General features: G+C 38.7%; 1 protein-coding gene across 1 annotated transcript in view; it reads right to left on the bottom strand.

The window, feature by feature from the left end:
- The window catches only part of hpse2 (heparanase 2), a 70,315-nt gene that overhangs the window by 28,963 nt on the left and 16,271 nt on the right, over positions 1–25,081 (bottom strand). Inside the window, 2 exon segments of the mRNA XM_042502298.1 lie at positions 2,367–2,538; positions 3,614–3,787. Of these exon segments, the coding sequence (XP_042358232.1) occupies positions 2,367–2,538; positions 3,614–3,787 (346 nt within the window).

Raw genomic sequence — 25,081 nt, 5'->3', positions numbered from 1 at the left:
AGACAGATTCAGACTGAGACATACTGAGACATTAAACTGTTCCTCTGTATGCATATCTGCACATCCACTTTCAAACACGCACAAAACAAAACTGTATGGACTCTTTTTGTTCAAAGGAATGCTGTTCCCTGATTATCTAGGAGTGCAAACTAAAGCCAGAGCTGTATATTCCACCTCTGTCACTTCTAACGCTTGTTACCTGTAAAAGAAAACAAAAAAGATACGTTTCTGGTGACTGACAAGAATAGCATTGATTACAGCTTCCTTTCAGCCACAGTTCAATGTTCTGTGGTTAAAGGGTGGTTAGGTTTCGGCACATAGACCTACCAACACGGTTAGGAAAAGATCATGTTTTGGCTTGGTGGCACGATCTGGAGAAATAACAATGGGAGGCTAGCAAACACCAACGCTTGGTGCCTAAAAAGCAGCTGGAAAAACAGCAATGTCTCCCTTGTTTGATGGTCTCTAAAAGTGATCTGCAGCAGTCGGCAGCTCGGCAGACATCTTGCCGAGGTTACACTTTAACGTTCCCCTCCCTCTCCTGATGACAAAGTCTGCTCATATACCATGTGACTTTAGAAAAGTTCATAGGGTATGTATGAAATGAGCAAATGTAACATATTCCTGGTTTGTTGAAACATAAAAAGCTCAGATTTTGCTCGGTAACTGGGCTGTATATTTTCATGTTCTGGAAAAAGACAACTCTCCATAAGGTTACACTTTATTTGGATCATCACACACTGATAGAGTTGTGTATGTCCATCTATGTTTGATTTTCAGTCTGTGTTTGTTGTACAGGGCCACTGTTGCATCCATTTCAGACACTTTGTTTCAATTTCAACAGGCAGAGAAGCTCAGAAGGGCTTAACTTATTTGGAAGTGATGAATACATTTGAGAGATGACGTCATTTATTTGGTCAACAGAACTGAGAAAGCATTTTTTGTCTGAAAGGGCTTTTAACAAATTAAACCAGGCACTGACATCTTAAAGTAACCTGCGTACATGCAGTGTCTGATAGAAAGATTATCTGAAGGTTGTGGTTTTTGTAGATGAGAGAAGTATTACGGCTTATTTCACATAGAGATGCAGCCAATAGTCAAATTACATTTTGTGCCACTCCAACTAATTTTCTATCAATATGAGATTGTCCATTTTTAACACTGCAGCATTTTATCCCACATGCCAACATTTTCTCACATGTTAAAGGTAGACTATGCTGGATTTTCCTGAAAAATGGATCCCTCTCATTTATCACTTATGACCCACTAGAATTGTGTGGTGATGTATTTTTCTGCAGAGGCTCTGCCCCCTGTTTGTATTTTCTTATTTTCTTCTTATTTTTGTGTGTTTGGATATTCCTCAGCACAGTGTGCAGGTGTGATTGGGATTTCATAAAAAGGTAGTGACCAGGTGCCAGTCTGTAATTAGCACAAATCCAAGTTAAAACCGTGGGCACAGTGTCTAAAACAAAAAAAAAAAACAGTCTGAGGTGGCTTTACTGAATAGTAACCAACAATTCCTGCATAGTGTACCTTTAAACTTTTGTTAGTCAATTTCATAACTTCGAAATAACAAAATAAAAACCTACTTAATTCATATAACTACTTTATGTTGCCAGTGTTATTGTATTCTTTGTTCTCTGTGTTTTATTTTCCAAAAAACATAGCCTGTGAATGTGATGTTTGTTGGCAGGAGACTTGGCTCTCAAGCATGAACATGAGCCTCCTTGCAACAACTTTCCCATGTGGAAATAATATAGATTTGTCAAAGGAATTGTGACAGAATCAGTATATGTAAGTAAGTTTAATGTCTCTTCGAGTTGTTTTTTAACATTGATTTGAATGATATCAGTTGTCCGGAAGATGACGCTTATCTGAAATCCTATGTTTGCCTTTAAAAGAGATAAAGTATTACTAGCTTGTAGGTAACAAGCAGAATATAAAGCTGCCAATATCGGTCTTGTGCAGTATAGTTATGACTGTAAAGTGTAATTCAGTCTGACGAGGGGACAGGCTGCGGCTGAGAGAGGGCCATTAGATAAGAGTCAAAGTAAAGCTGGTGGAGCTCCTGGGTAAAACCAGCAGGTGGGACGTTGTGCCGTCACGTTATCAATCAGATGACACTTTATTTAGGTTGACTTGGTATAACTGGAGCTGAGACGCTGAAACCTGCAGAGTGGAAATCCATAAACACTGAACACCACTGCAGTGTGTGTGTATATGCGTGCACGTTAAACACAGTTAAGCTCAGTAAAAGTCCTTAACCAATGGAGCATACTTTCCACTACTTTCCTCCCTTTTCTTCCAGCAGGATAGCCTAACAAGGACAGGAATCCTGCCCTTTCAAAGTTTTATTGCTGACTCACCCATCAAGCAGCAGGATGGCGTTCTTGCGGGGTCGTCCTGCATTTGGGCCGTAGAGGTGAGCTCGGTGGTAGTAGCGCACAGACTGCAGCAGGGTCCGCAGTTTAGTGTAGTCCTGAGCCAACTGGGTGCTGTTGACTGCACGACCCACCATGCTGCGGTAGGCATTGGGCTCTGGGAGGAGGAGATGCACAACACTGAGTCAGAGAGATGGAGTTTATACAAGCAACAGTGGGAAAGGGGGGATTTTGATGTTGTTGTAGTCTGATCTTGCTCTCCTAGCGAGTATCAAACAGCCGGTAGAATAAGGGATAATTGGGCAATTCGCAGTAATACAGACAGATGTACTCAGTGTCAGGCGAACGGTCCAAGCACACAGGGTGGCCTTGCAAAATCAGTAAAACAAGGAGAGCGAGGGAGCTCGTTTCCCCAAACAGAGGAAAAGTTTTGCAGGCCCACCGCTCTTTAAGCACTCCACTAAAGAGCATTGTGAAAATGTCTGTAATAGATTGTGTTTAAGCTGTAAAATAAATATTTCAATATGTCTGTTTTATGTAGCTGTTTCTGTGCTTTACTCCTAAAAACTTTAATGAGAACATTATTAGCAAATCTTAAAGGATCAGCCTCCACAATTAAGCTTTTTGTCTGCAGCGTCTGGGTAATTTACTTGCAATGATCATTTTTGCTATGGTTCAAGTCCCCACTAAATATTTCACGTGGTGTAATCAATGCATTTTGCATGGTACTTTTAGGCTTGGGCTTAAATTAAAGTTTCTGTTGTGAGCTTTGTTGCAGATTTAATAAAATGAAAATATAAAGTGAAGTGCAGCAGGGGGAACACAGGGTTTTGGGTGCACTACAGCTCCCAAGGAAAACAGATGGTTAGGATGACATGAGGACTAACAGTTCCTTTCATTCCCGACTGAACCCTCGGTTTAACCCTTAAACCGCTAGACTCTCACTTACAGCTCACTAATGTCGCTCTCTATCAAAGTCGTTAGAACCAGAAAATGCTTACTGTAACTGCATTCTTGTGGCAAAGTTTAAGTGGACAAATAATGTTCATTGAAAGTAAAGGTACTTCATTGAAATTATGTAAATTATGTTACATTTCTGAGTGTAAGGGTTTCCAATACGCTGCAGGAACATAGACCATCAACTCACCAGTTAAAAAAACTGGTAAAGACAGAAATTTTTCTACAGGCTGCAGCCTCATGTAATTTAATATGTGATGTGTAGTCGTACTGACCGTTGCCCAGCTCCCAGGAGATATTGTACTTCTTGCCAGCGCCGTACTTGAGGAGGCTCAGGGTAGAGGAGGTGTTCCAGGAGTTGTCTGGGTTTCTGTGCAGCGAGTTGAGCCCCAGGATCAGGTGCAGACCAGCACAGTCAGCAAAGTTGTACAGTTTGTCTAAAGACCTGGCTGGGAGAAACCCACAAAGCAGTTGTAACTTTGATTCTTTTTACGCAATTGGAATCACATGACTACATTATGGAGACCATGTCGAACTCATAAATTTACTGCTTTGCATGTCCCATGTAATATGGGTTTCTTTTATTATTCAACAACTATATCCGGAACACAACTTATGTTACTCTCTGTACGATACAATCCAATATTAGCAGCTGTGTCTGCTTTATTGTTGTGTCACTGAAGATAATATAAAAAGAAGCAGTAAACTGCGTTTTCCATTTTGTATACAAATTTAAAGTAATTTTTTATTGTGATTGTGGTGCTGTGCACAATTTTTTAAAGGGACCACTTGTGCTTTTGCTTATTTTCTGTCATATCTAATGTTGCAAAGTCTGACATTTATAGGAATATCCCTTAAACTCAGAGACTCAAATTGTCAGTCAGAAATCCTCAGTCGACTGAGACTGCTTCAAGTCGTGCAGTGGGCTTTTTTTGTCTGTGCAGTGTACTTCTGAGGATACTTTGGTCCCCAGATTTTGTTGTGGAGTGAGAGGTTAGTGAGTGAGTGAGCGCTCTTGACTTCATGCTACTCTTTGCAGCTGCGGACCTGCAGGCAGCAGCACAGAGAGAGCGAGGCCGCACCATAAGGTGAAGAAGTGGTGAAATTAAAGCTCAGTAAGTAAATAGGATGCAGTCTATTGTTTTGTTTGATATGTAGTGTGCATTTGCAATCTGTCGTTAGCACTGCTATCTTGTTTACTGTATGACATGAATGCCACTGTCACACTGATTGTCCTGCTGAGTCCCGTTCAAACTTTTGGTTGCCCCTGTTGTTACTTTCTCCCAATTTCAAATCATATCACTGCTGAAATATGTCTGGTTAACAAGATTTTTCTTTAGAAGATTTTATCTGCTCTGTTACAGTCATTTCCCAACTGCAAAGATAATGCAAAAACTCTGAGTGCAGATACAGAAGACACAGAAACATTATCAATCAGAGCAGACTGGGATTTTCGAGGGGGCTTAAAGAGACAAGCACAAAATCAGAGCTTTCAGACAGGGGGTGAAAACAGGTGCTCCAGCACAGACAGTATGAGGGAAATTAAGTGTTGTTTTTTTTTTTTTTACATTAAAGCATGTAAACATGTTGCAGTAAAAAACAAAAAATACAAGCATGAACATGAAAATGAGTGAAAATGATAATAGGTCCCCTTAAACAGAAATTAAAAGAGCTCCTGGTCATACACAAATTTTACGAAACAGGTCTGGCTGAAAAAGTAATATATAACATTATAAAGCACTCAGGTTCTCAATGCTGAGAAAGAGTGGAAGAGTTGTAGATCACCAAATGAAAAAAAGCCATTATAAAAACTTTGGTTTTGTCCTTTCAAACAAACAAGCCCCTTCTCATGTGACTCTTAAAACAGGGTGGTTTCTTCTAAATTCGTCAACCTCAGTAAATCATAACGTATACAGTCAGCACACAAAGATTCCATTTCTCAGCAGTAATGTGTATGGACTTTGTACATGTGTGTCCATTTTATGCACATGACAACAGAGTCTCATCTTAAACAACATTCAGTGAGAGTCCAGAAAGACTGATTTTCCCATCATGGACCCCTGTGGTGATGCGCCCCTCAAAGCTGCGAGCACGGGATCGTTTTGTGCCTCTGCAGCTGACAACTCGCTCATGTTTTGTCTGCTGTCTCCATCAACACTCTCACTGGGCAGCAAAGGATGAAGGCCATACTACAGATGCTGGCATAATGGTGAAAGTGCCAAAAGTGTTTGTTTATATTAAAACACGTGACTGGAGGCTGCTCCTGGATATCTCAGGCTCAATTTGAAATTTAATCTGTTTGGAGTCATTCTATTAATGTAAATATTTCCCTGACATTCGACCCTTGCTTTCTCGCTTCAACAGGAAACAGATGAAGAAAGTGATCCTGTCTGGCTCTAGCAAGAGTTTGCCCTCAACTGTGGGTTTAGCACCAGCTGACCTTGCCAAGTGATTGCTACGGCAAATGTGGAATGAAGACAAAAGCAGCAGGGTGCATGTGAGGTTGTTCACCTGGATACATACTGAGCTGTTACAACTATGCGAAAGGTTCTCTAATATTATAACATGTAGTGAATTAATGTGAGACATACAAACGTCTGGCTTTAAGTCAGAATACATTGGAATGCTGAACAATGCTAATTGAGACACATTTCAGCACAAATGTGTTTTTTTCAGCATTTACTGTGCCTTTATTTCCAACGGAGCAGACATTATGTCTAATCCACAGAGCAAAAAGAGAGAACAGAAAGATTGATGGTTGCACCTGGCATTCATTCGCTTTCCAGCAACAGCAGGACGAAGCCTGAAAACAAAAAATATTGCTAGCAGTAACAATGGTTTTATTACACAAGGCACTCTTCAGGGGTGTATGTCTTCTGAGTGCACTGTCTGTTCTCCATCTCATTTTAATAACCACTAATAATGTTATTATCATAATTGTTATTATCATAACTCCTTCCCTCTGTGGTTAAATTAGAGTGGTGTCTGTTTGCAGGAGCAGAGTTGAGGGCAACAGGACAGAGAAAGTAACGCCAGATGTGGCTGTCAAGATGAGTGATTCCAGGCCTTTCCTCACCTGAGATCTGAGCAGACGGCAACCAGCCTCTCTCCAAGACACAGCCAGCAGCCATGCAGACACATCATAAAGGCATCATTAAATGCCCAGAGCTGCTAAAAAATACTGTCTCTCTGTCGGGGAGCTAAGAGCAGCATGTAAGATCAAATAAAAGTCTATGTGTTTATGTGTCAGTTTGGTTCCTGGAAAATTTTACTATTCATTCTACTAATGCAGCGACAGATGAACGCACAGCAGGCTCTTTTCTGTCTTTGCACCTTAAAGGTATGTTAAATGCTGAGGTCAAAGGAAGTACTTCAGCAGAAAGTGGATCAGAAGTTAAACCATTCTTTAATATCAATTTAATGGCTATAAAAACGTCACTGATACTAGATGGAACTGTAATGATTAGCCAATTTGCTGTTTGTCTTTGTCCAACCTGGTCTCACTTCCATCTTGTCAAATACAGATGATTGGTCACTGGCCACCGGTGTCACATAACGATGCGCTGAGTTTAGCAGGATTATGACACTGGTGATGGCATTTTTTGATGCTCCGAGCAACTGCCGTGGTAAAAAGAGTGAGATAGAGCACATAGGATGGATGGGTCAAAAAACTCTCATTAGGGTATTTATTAATCCCAAAGGTATGTTTTTCAATACTGTCGTAAATACAGGCGCTCCTCTTTCTATTAAACTCATTTTATGTAGCGCACGTACGACCATAGTTCAGTCTGCGGTCTCTCCTGCTGGAATAGTCAGTTGAACTGAAAGACAGTTACAGGACTGTAAACAGCCGGCAGCCAGTAACAGCAACAGCAACTGAGTAATCCGCAGTAAGCCAGTTTCTGTTTCGGTTGCGTACACTAACAACAGCTACTGGCCCATGGAGGAAGTATGGCATTACTGGCCAGCATAGCTGTGCTCTCATTTATTGCCTGACAAGAGCAGGGGATCATATGCCTTCTTCCAAAAAGAAAAGGATGCTGAGTAGATTCACCCCCCTGGTGTCAGGAAATCTGCAGATCACTAAGGTCGAACATGAAAGAGCTCCTATGCCGACACTGTAGAGCCCTGAATCTACAAATCTGTGATCCTTGGCAGAGGAAAATAATGACATTACCAAGACACTGTGAATATGTGTGTGTATGCACATGCACACACACTGTGTGTGTGTATGTGAGCTGCTACTATCACATCTGGAGAAATGAAGCAGTATTTAATGAAATATTGTGGTAAATGGTGAATTAAGGGTGAAATAGCAGCACTTATTGTTATTGGACATTTACTCTCCTAAACTGGAACAACACAAATGATCTACTGTTTCACAAACACAGACATACTCGATCAATCAAGCCAACATTAGACTGCCTTTACTTCTGTTAGTACTATCAAGCCAGTAATAAATGGTGCTTATCCCACTGACATTAAATAATCTCCCTGAGTCAACATGGTTATTCAGTTTGCTGTTTTCTTAAGAATGACAGTTTCTTTCAGTATGTTGTAATACGTTTTAAACTGCGTCTTAAAATTCTCAATTACACATAACACATTGAAAGCCTGTCTAAGAGGTCAAATTTACTGTACTCACTCAGTTTCAAACTTCTCTTTTATCTTGCAAACAGTCCAGCCAGAAATGAGCAGAACAATCCCAGAAAATAGTTTGTACATGTGTGTGTGTATATGTGCCTCTGTGTGTGTGTGTGTGTGTGTATATGTGCCTCTGTGTGTGTGTGTGTGTGTGTGTGTGTTGGCGTGCCTTTGTGTGTTTGTGTGCAGCGGAAAGAGCGGGGTCTGGATATTGTCAAGCTGTCTATCTGATAGAAAAGCCAGTTCTGTGAAGCAGAGAGAGGTCGGCAGCATCAGTCAGCGCTATGCCTCATTTCTGCAGCTCTGCATATTCACTCAAACACTGAGGTACACATAGGTCTATGTACACTGGGCCCGCTCACACAAACAGTGTTTGCTGGTTTATGTACCACCCACTTGAAACAGACTCCCATATGAAGTTTCCAGTGAAATAACACTTTTCTGTGTAGCTGCACCTTTGGTGCAATACTAAAGGCTGACAAGACAGGTGTATCTTTACATAGTCTTGCATATCTCCACTGCCTGTGTCAGGGCAAAAAAAAAAGTCTAAAAGAACACTTTATCATTCTGATACAGGGGGATAACTCTTTAGCTCATGTTTATTTCTTTAGACTAATCACAGTTATCTTGGGAGGTGCTAAGCCCAGGATGCAGCATCTGAGCCCTTGTAAAATGGTGTCGGGGAGGACTTGTTTTGGTGTCATCAAAATGGCTTTGCAAAAGAAAAAGCCACAAAAAACTATAACAGGTGTGCGTTGACTGTGTGATTAAACTTTTACTGATAAAAAAGACAAACATAATTTGACAATCGGTGCCCCTCAGCTGAAGCATGACTATACTTCAGCTCTGGAAGAGCTCAGTCAAATTGTTAAAACCACATCGATTTGTTCCCTGTATGTGGTGCTTGCAGAACATTACTAGGACAATATCACAGGAACTTGTGTGAAGTGGAATTGACTAGTGTATTGGTAAAGCTAATGTCACTGGTGCATGCCACTGCCAGAGTAAAAAGACAAAACAAATTGAGTCCGGCTGTCCATGTCAGAAAACCAATCAACATTGGGGCATTATAGTCCTGTAAGAGTCTGGACTTTTCTAAGGTACATTAACACGTTGTTTCAGTCATTGTATTTTTTTACAATTGACAAGCAGCAGGTATGCCTTATTGCATGACTCAAAATCTTCATCAAAATTTGCTATCAGCATGTAGGTTGTTATTGTTTTCCATAGCAAAGGGGATTTTGAAAACATGCAGATAGCAGAAGGGAGGGAGAGTGCCAGCATAAATAGTCAGCCAATGGCAGGTTTATAGCTACAGTCTACATCCACTGAGTCCGACGAATCTTTACATCACACTCACTCCTGGTGCAGCTTCAAATTGTGATGTTTTACTTTTAAAATGTAACAGTCACTTTAATCAAATCATATATCCTCATTAAATAAGGAATTGCAAAGTTAATTATGAGAACACTTGCTATGGGGGACCTGGAAAGTCCTCAGCCTGAAAAAAACAGCTTTACTCAACTAAGTTGTGAAAAACCGGTTGAAAAGAGAAAGAAATCATTTTTAAAAAGTTGGTGACAGTAAACTACAAACATAAACCATGTACCCTATATGCATAATGCTGTGTTATGAATCCACTACCAACTGTATAAGTCTACTAAAATTTCAAATGTTGACATTTCATGTCAGTGTTGCCAGAAAAAGAGAGGCCAAAAATATTACAATCTGAAACAACTTCAGTTTTTGGCAGGGATTTTTTTTTAATGTAACCCGCTGTAAAGTGAGTTCTAAATGAATTCTCCTTGATCTACTGTGGCATAGATTGTACCAAATTGATAAGGATTGCTTAAATCAAAAAATGTAAGTGTCTCGAGTTCAAGATTTTCTGTTATGAACAGGAATAACATTATTTTAAAAGGATTTCTTAAATTAAAAAGGAACACATATAAATCTACACTCATACATACAGTCAGTTCAATTCATGACAAATAAGCTGGGCTTAGTCATCTTAAACCAGGTTTAGGTGGAAACAAAAGTTACATTAATAGTTAAACTGGCATTCATTCAAGCTTGCTTTCTGAAATATGAACACAGATGTACGCAGCCTACAGCTATGGAGATAGAAGAAACAGCATCTTCCCACACCTCCTCCCTCAAATACAAATTCCGATGATTTGTGAAAACAATTCTTGTCAAAAAATTTGCGTGTAGAAATGTGGATAATCCTACATTCCCCATAATTTTCTCCTTGAAAAAAAAAGGGGGGGGGCACAGCAAAAACTTTGTTTTCTGTCTCTGGTTTCATGTAATGCTGAAACATTATGACTTGCTGCCAGATGCAGCTTAGTGCTAGAGCAAATGTCAATTTGGATGTTTAGTTCCATCAAAGTCAGTCTGGAACCTACAAGCACACACACACACACACACACACACACACACACACACACACACACACGTGTGCGCGCAAACACAGAGGAGGCTTCAGCTGAGATCTGGCTCACTTTAAAAGCATGTGCAGACAGGGGAGAAGGCTGTTTAGAGAAGTTAATTCTGACTCTTTTCTTCTGTTTATGGATACAATGTGTTTTTCCATATCTGAAGATGCACGTGTTGCACTTTAGCTCCCACAGCTTTTAAAATGCATTGTAAGTGTGTCTTCACTGCTCATGAACATGATCTCACAACATTCCTCAAAATAGACTTATGAGACAATGACCTTGGACTTTTATATGTAGTAATTCATTCTTTGTGAATTAAATGCATTCATTCTAAAAAATTATGTTGACTTGAAGTCGAAAGTGACACACAAATCATGTTAGTGGGAAAAGCATGGTGCAACCAGGCATGTCCAAACTCTGGCCCCGGGACCAATCATCACCTGCAGGTCTGATTTTAATGTCCCATTGCTTGTCTTTCAAAATATACTATAAAATTTAAGCAAATCCAGCAAGATCACTGCATTTTTTCTGTTCACCTCACAATTGAGGGACTATCAAACAGTTTGTAGACATGCACCAAGTAGGAAATACAAAAGTGGAACAGAAAAGAAGAGTAAAGTGGACAGCAAGGGACACTGGAGTGGTGAAAAGTTTAATAAATTGAAAGATAAAACAGTTGGGCTTGTCTCATTTGTATGTGACTTTTTTTGTGCGAAGCAGCTGGCCCCCAAGTATTTTCACATTATTTTTGGCCCTTTTTTAAAAAAATTTGGACACCCATGGTGTAAACAGCTTCTCTCGGGCTGTCCGTCTGTCATATTGTCCTCAACATGCTGGGAACAATTGTAAATTACAGTATTCTTTTTACCAGGTTTTACCAGATGGTTGGCGAAGTAATTTCACATTTATACTTTAAAACACACCACATGCACGCATGCAGGCACAGACAAACAGGATTACTAGTCATGACAGATTTGGGAGTAAACTGCTTAAATATCCACAAAAACCTACGTGCAGCACATTTATCACCAGCTCCTCCATTATGGCTTCAATCTATTTTCCCCACCAGCTCCTTCAATTCGTCTAGCAACTCTCTGCCTTCTGTTTCTCATTGGCCCAGTTCCTCTACTAACAGCGGAAAAACACACTGCGACTGAAGCAAGGTCATCTCAAGACTGGCGTTTCCAATTTGCAAATTTTTTTTTTAAAAAAAGGATCACCAAAAGTTTAGGAACTGCTATCTATCCAGCTTGATCATTCATCCATATCGGTCAAAGTCAGACCGGTATACTGTTACAGTCGCTATATCGAAAGCTATTAAATGCGGTGGCTTGCTATGTTCGCATGGCGTATCTGCGACTTATCCTGACGTTAACTTGACACTGCATGTTAGGGTTGCACAGAGGGAGAAATGTGGTTCCAATATATTGTGAGCATGCGCTGCTCCGCCAGCGTATTGCACAGAACCCAATGCCTCCATGTTTACACACACACATCTCTGCATGGACTCTTCTTTCATACAGGATGGCTCCAATCCAGTGAAACCATTCAGGTCAAACCACTTTTGTATTTTTAAAGAATGCAAGATATGTGGTGGGCACCTGTTTTCAATTCCGTCAGTAGAGGGGGATCTATGTGTGTGTATGTGCGTGTGTGTTGAAACAAGAGTGTGAGAGGGAGATTACCTCAATCTGTGAATTTGCTGTGACTAGACTTGCGTGTGGCCTTCTTCTGTGTACCCAGTGTAGGGAGATGCAGAGCAAGTCGACAGAGCTGGTGAGTAAGATGAGTGGTATGTTAACATACACGGCTCTCTATGTAAAGTACATCCACTCTCTGCTGCTGTAATGTAACTCAAAACACTTGTTAGGGGAATAGGGTGTGAGAGAAATGCGTATGGGGTGTGAGTGGTTTTCACATCTGTTCAGCAACGGACGCAGTCTATCTCTCCCTAATGAGAAAAGTACGTTTTTTAGTTACTAATGACCTCACTGTGTTTGGCTTGTAAAGAAACAAGGTGTGTGGAAGCATTCGTTACCCGGGGGAGAAACATCATCATGTCTATTTTCTTTTGTTTGTTGCACTGTGCAACTACCTACAAACCACAACCAAACATGTCCAGAGGAGCCAAAACTGTTGGTGAATCACCCTGTTATTATAAACTGACATGCTGTTTAGTAACTCGTGAATGTAACCAATGATTCACCTCTGTCTGAGGAAAACAAATCTGTCCATTTTGAAAGTTTATCATTATCATTTAAAGGAAGTTAAATAAAAAGGTCTTCTGAGATACATCCAAAATGTTCATTTAGCATTCTAGCTGGTGAGTGGGCGGTCGAGTGTACCAGTTGGAGTGACAGCTGAGCTGGCAGGGCTACAGAGACTAAATGTAAACAAACTTGCTGTAGCTTAAAAGCCAAGGACATTTTTTTCCATGTTTTTTACGCGTTTTTTGTTTGTTTTTAGTTTCTCCTTTCATTTTGGTTTTTTTTTTAACTTAGGTTTGTATTTTATTATTATTGCTAATACTGTTTTGTCATACTTGTATATTTTTTGTGCTCCTAAACTGTAAAGTTTAAGGTATATGATGAATTAATAAGTTCATTCTGAGAAGTAATATTACCATTGAAGATGTACTTAGTGGTGCTGAATATGGACATAGCAATGGCAAAAGAATAGTATTTAAACAAATATGTATTTAAGTATTTAAACTATATTATACTATACATCTCCTCTGTTTTCTGTGTGGTGTCTTTGGATTGAATGAATAAAAAGTTTTAAAAAATGGCCAAGGACAAACAGTATTTGTTAGCAGTGGTGTTGAAGAACGACATTTAACATCTAAAACAAATATGTCAACATTCGAGTGCTGCACAGTTTGTTTATTTTTCCAGGTCCGTTCTGTTTAAACCCAATATTTCTGCACAGTTGCAAAAAAGAAATTAGGCTACACTAAAATTATTAGTATTATATTATTTAAGAATTAGATTCCAGTGGTGGCTGCATGGCATTGTTTCCAACTTGTAAGATCCAAACATTTCCAATAACTTCAAACTGTTATGAAATTCACAAGTCAAAATTTTAGGGTTGTACCTGACTAAGAACTCTGTTAGTTGGAAACAGACTTGGCTGTTTAATGTGAATATATGACTCCTTGTTCCTTTGTTTCCATATAGTTTTAGAATTTCATTCGGGCTCAGTCAACATTCAGGATGAAAGCGATGTTCACGATATATAGTAAAGAAGCCCTCTGACCCAATGTGTGATACCGACAGACATGTTGAACATTTTTTTGCCAACACTAGATATCAAAGGAAGCCAAGAGACTGTATCATATTAAGTTGCTGCAAACTGTAAATTCACCACTTCTAAGCAGAAGGCAGAAGATAACGTTATCTCAGAGCCTGACAGACTCAGTCTGGGTCATCTGGGACTGCAGCTGCCTGTATCAATGAGAAGCATGGAAGCAAGAAGCTAAATTTGGAATATTGTATAAATATGTAATCATTTCCAAAATTGACAATGTGTCTTTATCTAGCAAAATACTCTGCTTTGGTATTTGTTGGCATTGTGCCTTTTACAACACAACACTTTTGCTGTGGTCAAAAAAAAGGCACAGCAGGCTTAGCTGTATTAATGGGGCAGTCTAACAGAAACATGAATTACATTTATACATCAAGGAAAGTTCGTTTTAATAAAAAAAAGAGCTTTATCGCAGCTGTTTTGATTTTACGGTTCACAACCCCTTTGGTTCACTTTCACTGCTCTCATCAGTGTCATTTTCTATTTTTTTTTTTTTCGCTTTTCAGTGACGTTATGGGCTAAACTTGTTGTAAAGAGACAGTCCTATGTCCTGGAAATTATACTTATCTAAAACAAATTTGTTTCAGCATACACTGTAAAAAGAAACTATTTTTTGTAACTTTAAAAAGCTCGTATCCAGGCTGCCTTAAATTTTTACGCTGACTGTAACTGAGAAAACGAGTTGAAACATTACAAAAGTACCTAGACTTGTCTTCACAAATTCAGCTAAATTAAAATTTAGGTAAGCCTAGACACTAGCTTTTTTTAAGTTAAATCAAACAGGCTGTTTTTACAGTGTGAACATTTTAGTGGGAAACATCGAGCTGAATTACGATTGCTAACTAACGGACCTGGCAAGCCACAATAATGTGGCTGAACATACTAGCAACATTTTTCACAAAGTTGGCAATCCCACAATAGTACACAATCCACTCACAGTGACTACAGCATTCCTATTTTATTATTGCCTTTTTTCTAGGCAGGCAGTGATTACATGTTCACCACAACATAACTTTGAAAACAATTTAGTTATATACAAATGTAATTTCTAGGAGACAGGGTTGAAAGAGAAGGCTTTGAAGCTGTAGATAAGGAAATATATAGTGGGCCATATAAAATAAAAAGTCCAGCAGATGGTGTTTAAACGACATATCTTTAGTAGTTCTGTGTTTGCATCTTCTCTTATAACATGTGATTTGTGCATCAGACATTAATGTTGCTTTGTTTTTAAGGTTGGGCCGTTAAAGATAGGGAAGAGAGAGCCACTCCTGACATTTTTACTACCAGAGATTAGTAACACTGTCACCTCGAGAGAGGGCAGTTGTAAAGCTTCCACCTCTTATCCTGTTAGCCATCTCGTCACACACCTCTGCTGATGCTGTAATTGAGCACTGATTGCTCTGTAATTGCAGAGAAACAGGACTCCCGCGGGCGGACAGAGTACAACAAGCGGGAGCATAGCCTAAGGCTTTACTGCCCCTGAACCATCAAAGAGTTTGGACATAAAACAGTGTTTGTAGCCCTTCCCACAAAACACCTGCTTAGGGTGCAAACACAGTGCAGATCCTTGATTTCTCATCTGAAGGAGGAACATTGTTAGGCTCTTAACAAATGCCTCTTTTAACATCTTAAAATTCATCATGGTCAAAGATCATACAACTAACAAACCAAGGGCAAACAAAACATTTGTTTATGGGATATTTAGGACATCTGCTACATTCCCAGCTCAGGATCTTTGATCCCAGGCCGTGTGATGGATGAGGGTTATGAAGACCAGATCTCATGCAGGGCAGCAAAGCAAACACATGGTATCCCAGACTCCCTTTCACTGCTGGAATAATCACCATAATCACAGCAATCATCTTCCACTCTCAAACTATATCCACACACATTACTTATGCTTCAGTTAAACTCAGGGCTCTGTCTTCAGATAAACCAAACCAACAGGGCCAGATTAAACAGTCACAGAACCTGAACAGTTTTATATCAATCAATATATATTTATAATGGCAGATAAAAGTTAGATAAAAATTTAGGAATGCTACAATGTAGCAACCACATTGACTCTGTAAGCTATTTATTTAGTTATTTTGTAATTTAAATATAATGACTGATAATTAACCTAATTAAATATAATTGAATTAATGATGCAATGACAGTTTATACATTTAATTAATCATTTCTAAATTGTTCTCTTATAATAAAAATGCAACCAAACGTTTGCCAATGAGTTTAAGCCAAGGACACCATCTTTATACACAGTCCCTTAACATGTAAATTATCTAGAATTTCACATATAATATGATAGATAACAGATTACTAGTTACCCCTCAAAAATGTAATAAGTAATGTTACTTTTTGAAATCATTTAATTAAAGTAACTTATAATAAGTTACTTATTACTCATGAGACTGACCGCAGTTACATTAACTAACCTGTAAAGGTTTTGTCAGGTTTGACATCAAGCATATCAATGTCAGCAATTTCCACTGCTTGCAAACAAGATTTACACTGCAAAGTAATGTTGGTGTCTTTTCCAATTTAAGAAGGAAAATTTTGTTGAATTTACAGCACTTAAGGCGTTCTTCTCTGATGACATGAACACCTGCCTTGGCATTGTCGGCTGGTTGCAGCCAGGGAATGGCAGATTCGGGTTGCTAAGAGAAATTTGCATTGATTTCATTAGCAGACAAGAGGTGGTAAAAATTCAAAAGAGAGCAATCAAAAGCAATGCTGAAATTTAAGCACATATTGACAGCTAGAGACGGCTGCTGGTGAGCACCCCACCCTTACTGGTGCTACATATAAATTTGTCCCAACAGCTGACCTGTGTTGCCCAGAAGTATGCCAAAAAATGCATTACTGCACAGCAAAAAGATGCAAAGAAGAATGAAATATTCTACATATAAGCTTTTAGACCCATAAACTATCTTGGATGTGAGGGACTTCCACTGGGCCATATCCATCAGGATGGAGTTTTACAGCAGCTAATGATAGCACACTCGACAAGCAGATGTAACGTTAAGAGATGCCCAGGGGACGTGAGCAGCTTCAGCGAACAAGCAACTGGACATCTGCCACCATTCAAAAGGATATTTATAATAATGTTGGCAGATACAGTTCAAAGACAAATTGCGTCTGAGGTGAGAGAGCGCAGTCTTTGGACTAACGGAACTACAGATATAAGTACATATGAGCGGCTTTCCCGTAGCTCGTAAACCTAGTCGCGAGAAAAATGGTTTGAAGTTTTTTTAATTTGTTTTAACAATGCTGTGGGTAACATGTGGTTAGGTTCAAAAAACACTTGGTCATGATTAGAAAAAAACATGTTTTGGCCCAGAAAAAAAACATGTTTTGGCCCAAAATACCTGTTTTTGGTGGCACAATCCACCTAAAAACAACCAGTTTTGTGTTTAATGGTCTCAAACAGTGGTCTGCAGCTGGCAGCCGTCTTGCTTGAGCACGTGCACATGCATAGTCTTGCACTCACATTTATTCTGTGCAGCAGCCTCAGCAAAACTACATTTCTGTTGGCATGGAAAAGAATAGATTCAGAAAAAACCTTTTTGGAAATACCAACATTTCGATTTGTAACTAATTTAATTCCATATTTTCTCAGTAATTCACCGTTTACAGTTAAATTATTTAGTAATTTAATTATGCAAGTCTGTTACACGTTACCCTCCAACACTGTTTGTAATTCAAATTTTTCTGATGCATCTGCTTTCTTGTAAAAGCTGTCAGTGCAAAGCCTCTAATTTAATACAGTTATAGGATAATCAAAAAACAATTTCTAAGGTTTCAATTTAGTGAACTTTCATTTTAAATTATGCAATTACTTCATTATCACAGCAGTAAATTAATAATGTGGTGCTACAGCAATGCAGCTCATGTAAAAAGAAAGAAGAGTCCTCATATCAGTTCTCTCCAAAATGCTGGCAAGTGTAGTATGAACACAACAGGGGGCACCTGCCTCGGCCAGCCGGACAGTCTCTCTTCCCATAACTCTTAACTTTTAAGTCCCATTTGAGTTTCTGCAGCAACTCGTTATGACAAAACTGGGATTCCTCCAGCACTGACGGATATCCCTGCCAGATGTTCATGGAGAAAATAATGGGACTTTTTTTTCACCATTCACCTTAACAAATATCTCCCAAATGTCTCAAGACTGTCTTCTCATCAGTCTTGAGCTCCTGCTGAGTTTTTTCCGATCCCCTCTGCACATAAAGCGGCATTTAAGAATCTGGGCCCATTTCCACATTCTCACCATTTGTGCTTTCCATCTTCACTAAGATGTGTTGGCAGAGGTTTGCTCGCAAGCACGATTTTGATTTGTTTTATTATTGTGTTCTGGTCAATTAGTGTCTTTGAATGTGTGGATGTTTGATGTTTCGAAAAATGACATTCTGCTCTAATGCTTTAACACTTGTGGTGGAGCTTTCAACTGATGCAAAAAACATATTGAGTGCTAAAAGGTTTGAAAGCAATTCCACAGAGATTTTTTTTCTGTTTTTTAAATAAATACCAAATCATTTACACCCACTGTGGGAATGCTGTACAAATACACTGATCTGTCAAATCATAACTGCAAGAGTACACATCTGAATAAACATGATTAGTATTTATTTGTTTCATTGATTTGATTTGCACGATTTAGACAGTATTGTAAACATGAAAACCCAATCCAAGTAAAGCAAAAATTGTTTCTTATGATTTCTTACCAATAAAAACAATGTCATGCTTTTATGTTTTATTACACCCAGGTTGTTTTAAGTCTCTGATACAAATTAGTTAACCATTACAAAATAGTCTAAACTTAAAATGAACAACAATATTGAAGAAAATTGAACTGCAAAAGGCAGAAGTGGCAGAGCCAAAGGTGGGACCAAGTCATTGTTTTGCAAGTTACAAGTAAGTCTCATGTCTTTAAACTCAAGTCCAGAGTCCTTTTTTTGAGTCCTTAACAAGTCATAATGCATTCTTCACCAAATGTCATTCCATTTTACCAGCAGATTAATACAATGCATACAGCCCATTTTTTGTTGGGTTTTTTTGGACCACCGTACAGTTTTTTGGAATCATCTTGTCTAACTGGCGCTCAGTAATGTGTCAGTTCTTCATGATTTCGCTCCTGCAAATTGACTGGATTCTGTCGGATTCGTTCAAACAAGCGGATCTGGGGAATTAAGTGTCAGCTTGCTGGAAATAGTCACAATGTAAGCTGATTCAGAAAATGAAAGGAAATGAACTGATTCATGGCACCCTTTCTAAATAACATACTTTTTAATCAACGGACTTGGGGGAAGGTATCAAGTATTTATAAGTGGAAAGGTTCAAGTTCAAGTGAAGTCAAGAGTCACTGATGTTTAAGTCCAAGTCGAGATGCAAGTCCTTTTAAAAATTTGTGAAGTCCAATCTGAAGCATAGATTGTATAAAGATCTAAAGTCATCAAATTTGCAATTCATGTTATGATTATGTGGTTCCTATATCAATCTGCTCTGGGGATGCTAAAATACTGTATACATATTCATACTTCAAACATCTCAGGTACAAAATATAACTTTTATAACCTTAAATATTAACAGTCTAATTTGTGTTAAATTGTGTTCCAGTTTGTTTAAAAAAAAGAGCAGGTGCTGAAAATGGAGCACATTTTTATGTGACTTATGTGTAACATGGACATTGTGTCACACAAGTAAAGGAGTAAAAAAAAATATTGCGGATAAAACCAGTGATATGTCTTTAGGAGCTGTACAGAAAAGTATACATTTTAAAGAGTTTTAGGTCAATGCAGAGAAACTGCTGCACATCTGGTAAGAGTAAGATGCTTAAGTTACATCTGGAGGATTTAAAAAAGCTTCATGCTGGAGAATAACTTCAGTAGAGGCTTTAGAAGATGAAAGGGCAAAGTGTCCTGCAATATTTTCAATGTTTGGAACACGGTTAAAACACAGGAGACAGCTGTATTCCATTTGTTTACAAAATGTCTAATTTACCTGAATCCAGCAGAGTATTCACAAAATAAATATTAACAGTGTGAGTTTTATTATCATTGTTTGAACAAATGTGTATGAGGACCTTGGATTAGACAGCACTGCACTGCTTGCGACTAAGTTCACCCTTATCAAATGAAAAGAAAAAACATTTTGCCAAAAAAAGTTTTGTTTTGCATTCTTTCATTATCATTTTTAAAGTGTGACTTGTAAAGTTTAATATAATATATGTAATATAATGAATGGTGATTTACAACTTTTGCCATTGTGTGCATGTATGTGCCACCTGCAATACATCTGTCTTATTTTGAAATTGCTGATTGAATAATACAATTTATTATATTTGTGTTTACTTACAAGAACTTTTTAACTTTGACTGTAAACACTTTGGGGTGAGTATATGATTGTCAATATACAGGATGTTTTTATCTTTTTACTTTTCTGTATATACTGTATATTGTCACAGAAATTGATGTTCAGTATTTATGCCATCCCACTGCACATGGAGATTGTGACAGCCACTGCTACTGAAGAGTGCCTCTCTTTGTCACAAAAATGTTTGCCTGATGAAGATCTAGTACCAAAATGCTGCATTAAAAGAGTTTTTCTCTAAGTTGAAATATACCTGAAGTCTAAGGAATAAATGAATACATAATAATGAATATTTTGCTGATATCCAATATGCTGACATAACTCATTTGGCTGGTAATTGATACCAATATTGATACATCTTTTTTTTTTTTTACACAGAAATTAAGTGACCAAGTCTGATGATGTGCCGATATCATCATGCATCTCGATTCACTGCATTTCAAGACTATTTAAGGATTCGCTGGAACCGTGTAGAATCACCTGCAGTATCACGTTAGTGTTGACATGCTAATGTTGCTGTGAATGCGTTCCCATGTTTTTTCTGGCCCTACAGCGGAGGGTTTTGAGGGCAGTGAAGTTCACCAAGGAGAGAACAAGTGACGGTGAGCCAGGCTATTAGCAACCTGAGTGGGCTATGCTGGCTTCATCAGACCCCGGGTTTCCTACTCTGCCAGGGGAAGAACCAGGCCAAGCCAAGCCAAGCCGAGCCGAGCCAAACATCTGCTCCTGGTTAGAGGTGTCGGCTCCTACCATTCAAAGCAGAGGTTCAAAACCTCAGGGAAAGGTTACGCTCGGCCTCACCTTGCCTGAGCCACTGTGAGCAGTCCTGTATGCTCCCTAAGGGAATGCAGGTTGGGGGAAAAATACCACAGAAAATTTAATTCTACTTTTCCTTCCCATGCTTTACTCCTTTGACCGAGACAAATTTCATTACACACTTATGGACTTATAAAAGTCCTTCTATAACATAGCACTGTGTCTACACAACAGAGTTTTAAGGGTTTAGAGGGCAACTAGCTTTAGTGCCTCAATGCATGAGTCCCAGTCACTGGTCTCTCCCGTGTCCGTCTTCCATCCTTTCTTCATTTCTTTACGACACATAAACAACTGCATATTATAGTCAAGACATAAAATAAATATGTTTTAAATGTGTTGCACTGCTTAGGTGATGAAAGCTCATAAAATAGTTTACATATTTTCCCTGTCATCTTGTGACCATACATCAGCTGGGATCTAATAAAATCTCCAAATAAAAACTCAAAGCACCAATTACTGGATACTTAAGCCAATTAACAAAAACAGAAACAAAGAGAAACGTTGGCAAACGAGAAAGAAAACAATTTGGTCACACATCTAACATTTAGCTTCCATTACCCCTCTAATGAGCCAATAAACTTTTCAGAGGTGACTGGTCTTCAGATGTAGCCAAACCGCTATCTGTTGTTGGTCTCAGTAAAAGTGGGTTACCATCCTAACAGCCAAGCCCTAACTGACTTCCATATGTGTCCGGCCAAGTTTCTAGCATACTTGTTAACATCAACAAACAAACCCACTCTGACAGAGATGTGGGTTCTGACTTAAAAACCTCTGTCTGAGCACAAAAACTCACAGCCCATCCCGCTTCTCTCACCTCACACAAATAAAAAGCCACACAGAAAATCCATTACCACCTAAAGCTATTCGGTAATGAGCATCTTTCACAATAAATGGAAAACATGTCAAGGAGACATTTCTGCTATGAAGTCAGTTTCCCTTTAAGACTTTACATTTCAGCTGTTTCCTGGAAATCTGGATTATGTTGTTTGGATACCAGGATTGTTTGTTATTTGGCTGATGTTTGACAAAGTCTGTACTGAATCATTGTTTTGGAGGATAGCTGGGCATTTGTAGGGTTAAAGTTTCTAAAAGGAAACAAGATATCACGTCCTTGCCTGGATTTAGATGCATTAGAGGTTTGATGTTGGGGGTGAGCAAGACAGGTAATTTGTACCTGCTGGTGAAGCTTACATGTATTTAAGTTTAGTCCACCCCTCCATACAGCAGTGTAATGCTGAGCTTTGGGTTGCAAGTCCCGTGTGTTTCTGCAAAAGGGAGCGCACTGGCCGCCAGCTACTGTATGTAACACACTGATATCTCACACAGCCCCACTTAAAAATCGTGAGCTATTACTTTAATGAACAATCGTTCATTGTTCTGCCTTCTGTTTTTCAACCCTCAGATGTAACAAACAGATGTTCTCAGAGCTCACCATCGAACAAACAATAACAACAAAATAATGGTAAAGTTGTGTCTTCACAAATCCCTCGGAGGCACAGACATGCTATCATTTCAGGACTCTGAGAAACTTTGTATTTCACCTGTATTGGCACGATTTGAATGATGTAGCAGTGCACTTTGGCGAGCTATTTGATCATTTCAGCCTGTGAGTGCACACTCCTAATTTAAATGATGACCTGTATCCACCTTTATGTATATATATATATGTGTATATATATATATACAAAAATCTAAGTGCGCCTTTGTAAATTGATGATCACAACAAAAAAAAAAAAAAAAAAAACACATCTGTCTTTGAAGTTACAGACAGACATGAGGCCTTTTGTAGGTTTAATCTTGAAGTTATGGTCAAGTTTGGGTTAACAGTTTTTTTAGGTTACAATTTTGCCAGTTTATACAGAAGTAACAAGATGACCCAATGCGGCAAGAACATACATCAGGCACACAACTTGCTGTGCGACGCAGGACTTAAAGCATCACCCTCGGGTGAAATACCAAGTTTTTAGAGAGTCCCTTCTTGTTTCATGTCAGGGTCAGAGGTCAGTCCCAGCCTTGAGCGATGCCTCTGGTGCAGGTGAAGCTTTTGTCTTTTTCTCAAGCCCTCGACAAGGAAGAACATGTTTTCTCAATTACTGTGTTTTTCTTTGTTGGTTTTACATGAAAAAAAACACTATAAAAGTTATTTCATTTTAGACAAAATAATATTGCAGATGTGATATAACCTCAACCCAATATATATATATATATATATATATATATATATATATATATATTTTTTTTTTTATATATGTATGTATATATAATAAAATATGACTAAGCCAAAAACAACAACCATCTAGTCAGTCACATTTGGAAATATCCACTTTTCATGTAAAATATAATATGAAACACATAATATGTCCTGTTTTGTTTTCTATCTGTTAGTGTTAGAGGTGTCCAGAAATGTACGCAAAATTCAAAGTTAGTGGCTTTTGAAAGGTCTTTGGAAATGCCATTTTCTTTAAAGATGTTTTCTTAGGAGAGCTCTGAAGATGTTATTTGTGCTCTGAGGCTTTTGGAAAGTCTAACAAGTGTGAAACAACTGAACCCTGAGCACTTTTAGCTTTGCTCAACCTTGAAGGCACAGTTTTACACAATAGGAATCGACTGGGTTGACAGGTGGAAACTGCCCGAGTTGGCTGAAATGGTAAGAGAGATCGTCAGAGAAAAACTAAGAACAGTCTTTGCTGGTCTCATATGAGGGAAAATGTTTTACTCTACTCATCTTTCAGTGTTGTGCTCTCTTTGTCTTCACTGTTTTCACACCTCGTCTTGTTCCCCACCTGGTTGTTGCTGTTACTTAATTTCTAACTCCTTCCATCCCCCTTTTCCTTCCCCTCTCTTAATTTAACTTTGCTCCCTTTCACTCTTGTTTTCCCATTTTGAGGGTTGAGAGCCGCACTGTAAATGTCCAACTCAGCAGGACACTGCAGAGTGATAGATGGCCTATGACAAGGTCCAACACAATCCAGCAAGCCATATGCTCCGAGTAAAAACACTAAAAAGAATAAAAGAGGACTCACATGCCAAACTCTTATGCAAGCAACATTTGTGGAGTTTACAGAAATATATTAGGGGTTTTGACAGTTAGATTTACATCCCCAATGTTTAAAACTGGCTGGCATTTCTTCAGTTAAGTAGTGAAACTCGCACAACAGAAATTAATTAAAAAAGAAGAAAGAACGACCCATTTGAACAAAACAAATAATGCATAACGACTATGACAGCAAAGCTACCATATTGGATACAAACTAGATGATAAACTTATTATAGTGGAAAAGTATCAATCTCTACACTTTTTTCATGGACAAAATTTCAAAACTTTTCTATGACTTTTAAGGACCCATAATAAAACTTTCATTATGGTTCACAACATATAAAATGTGCAGAACAGTGTGGTTTACTTTACTCAAAATGTTAATTATATTATTATACATGGTCCACAGACACAGAACAGTAGAGATCCCAGAGTAGGAAGCCACAGCCAACAGTGTGGTTTTTCTCAGAAAAAAGAATGATCCGTACCTTCGAACTACCCTTCTTCAGAGCAGTTAGCACAAAATCAAAGTGATCATTGGCGTTTCCAGTGAGACCCTTGAAAGTCCATGTCATTTGTTTCTTTTAAAAAATGGAACACAGTTTAAAAGCATTGTTGGGGCATGAGGTATAGAAACTCTGGAATCATCAGCCCGCATGTTAAGCCACACTGTTGCAATGAGACATGGGCGGTATAACGGTATAACGGTATACCAGGGTATTTTAGAAATCCTGACCCTTGTCCTACATGCAATGCAATGCACATCATGGGCCAGCAGAGGTGAGTGTTGTGCAACAGGCGGGTGAACTGACTGCGCGCAGTGAATAGAACAAGATTGTAAACAGCTGGTCAACAAAGGCCAGTGTCTGCCAACAACAGCAGGTAGAAAGCAGAGAGACCGCAGGGAAAACAGCATATTAGGGGGTTACTTTGACCAAATCAGAGTTGCTGATTGTAAGAACAGTGGAATAACAAACTAAAAAACTAACAAGACAGACCAACAGTTTCGGTGACTTTTATTTTGTCTCTGTTGAGTTTGAATTAGTGTGATTTACGATGAGTTAACAAGGCAATTAAGCTAGTACCAGTTCAGACTAAAAGAGAGAAACATGTACTGAGTATGTGTATTGTTGCCT

This window comes from Plectropomus leopardus, chromosome 15 (assembly GCF_008729295.1).
Source record: "Plectropomus leopardus isolate mb chromosome 15, YSFRI_Pleo_2.0, whole genome shotgun sequence".
Classification (NCBI taxonomy): Eukaryota; Metazoa; Chordata; class Actinopteri; order Perciformes; family Serranidae; genus Plectropomus; species Plectropomus leopardus.
The sequence above is the reverse complement of the archived record's forward strand: the minus strand, read 5'-3'. Positions and strand labels throughout refer to the sequence as shown.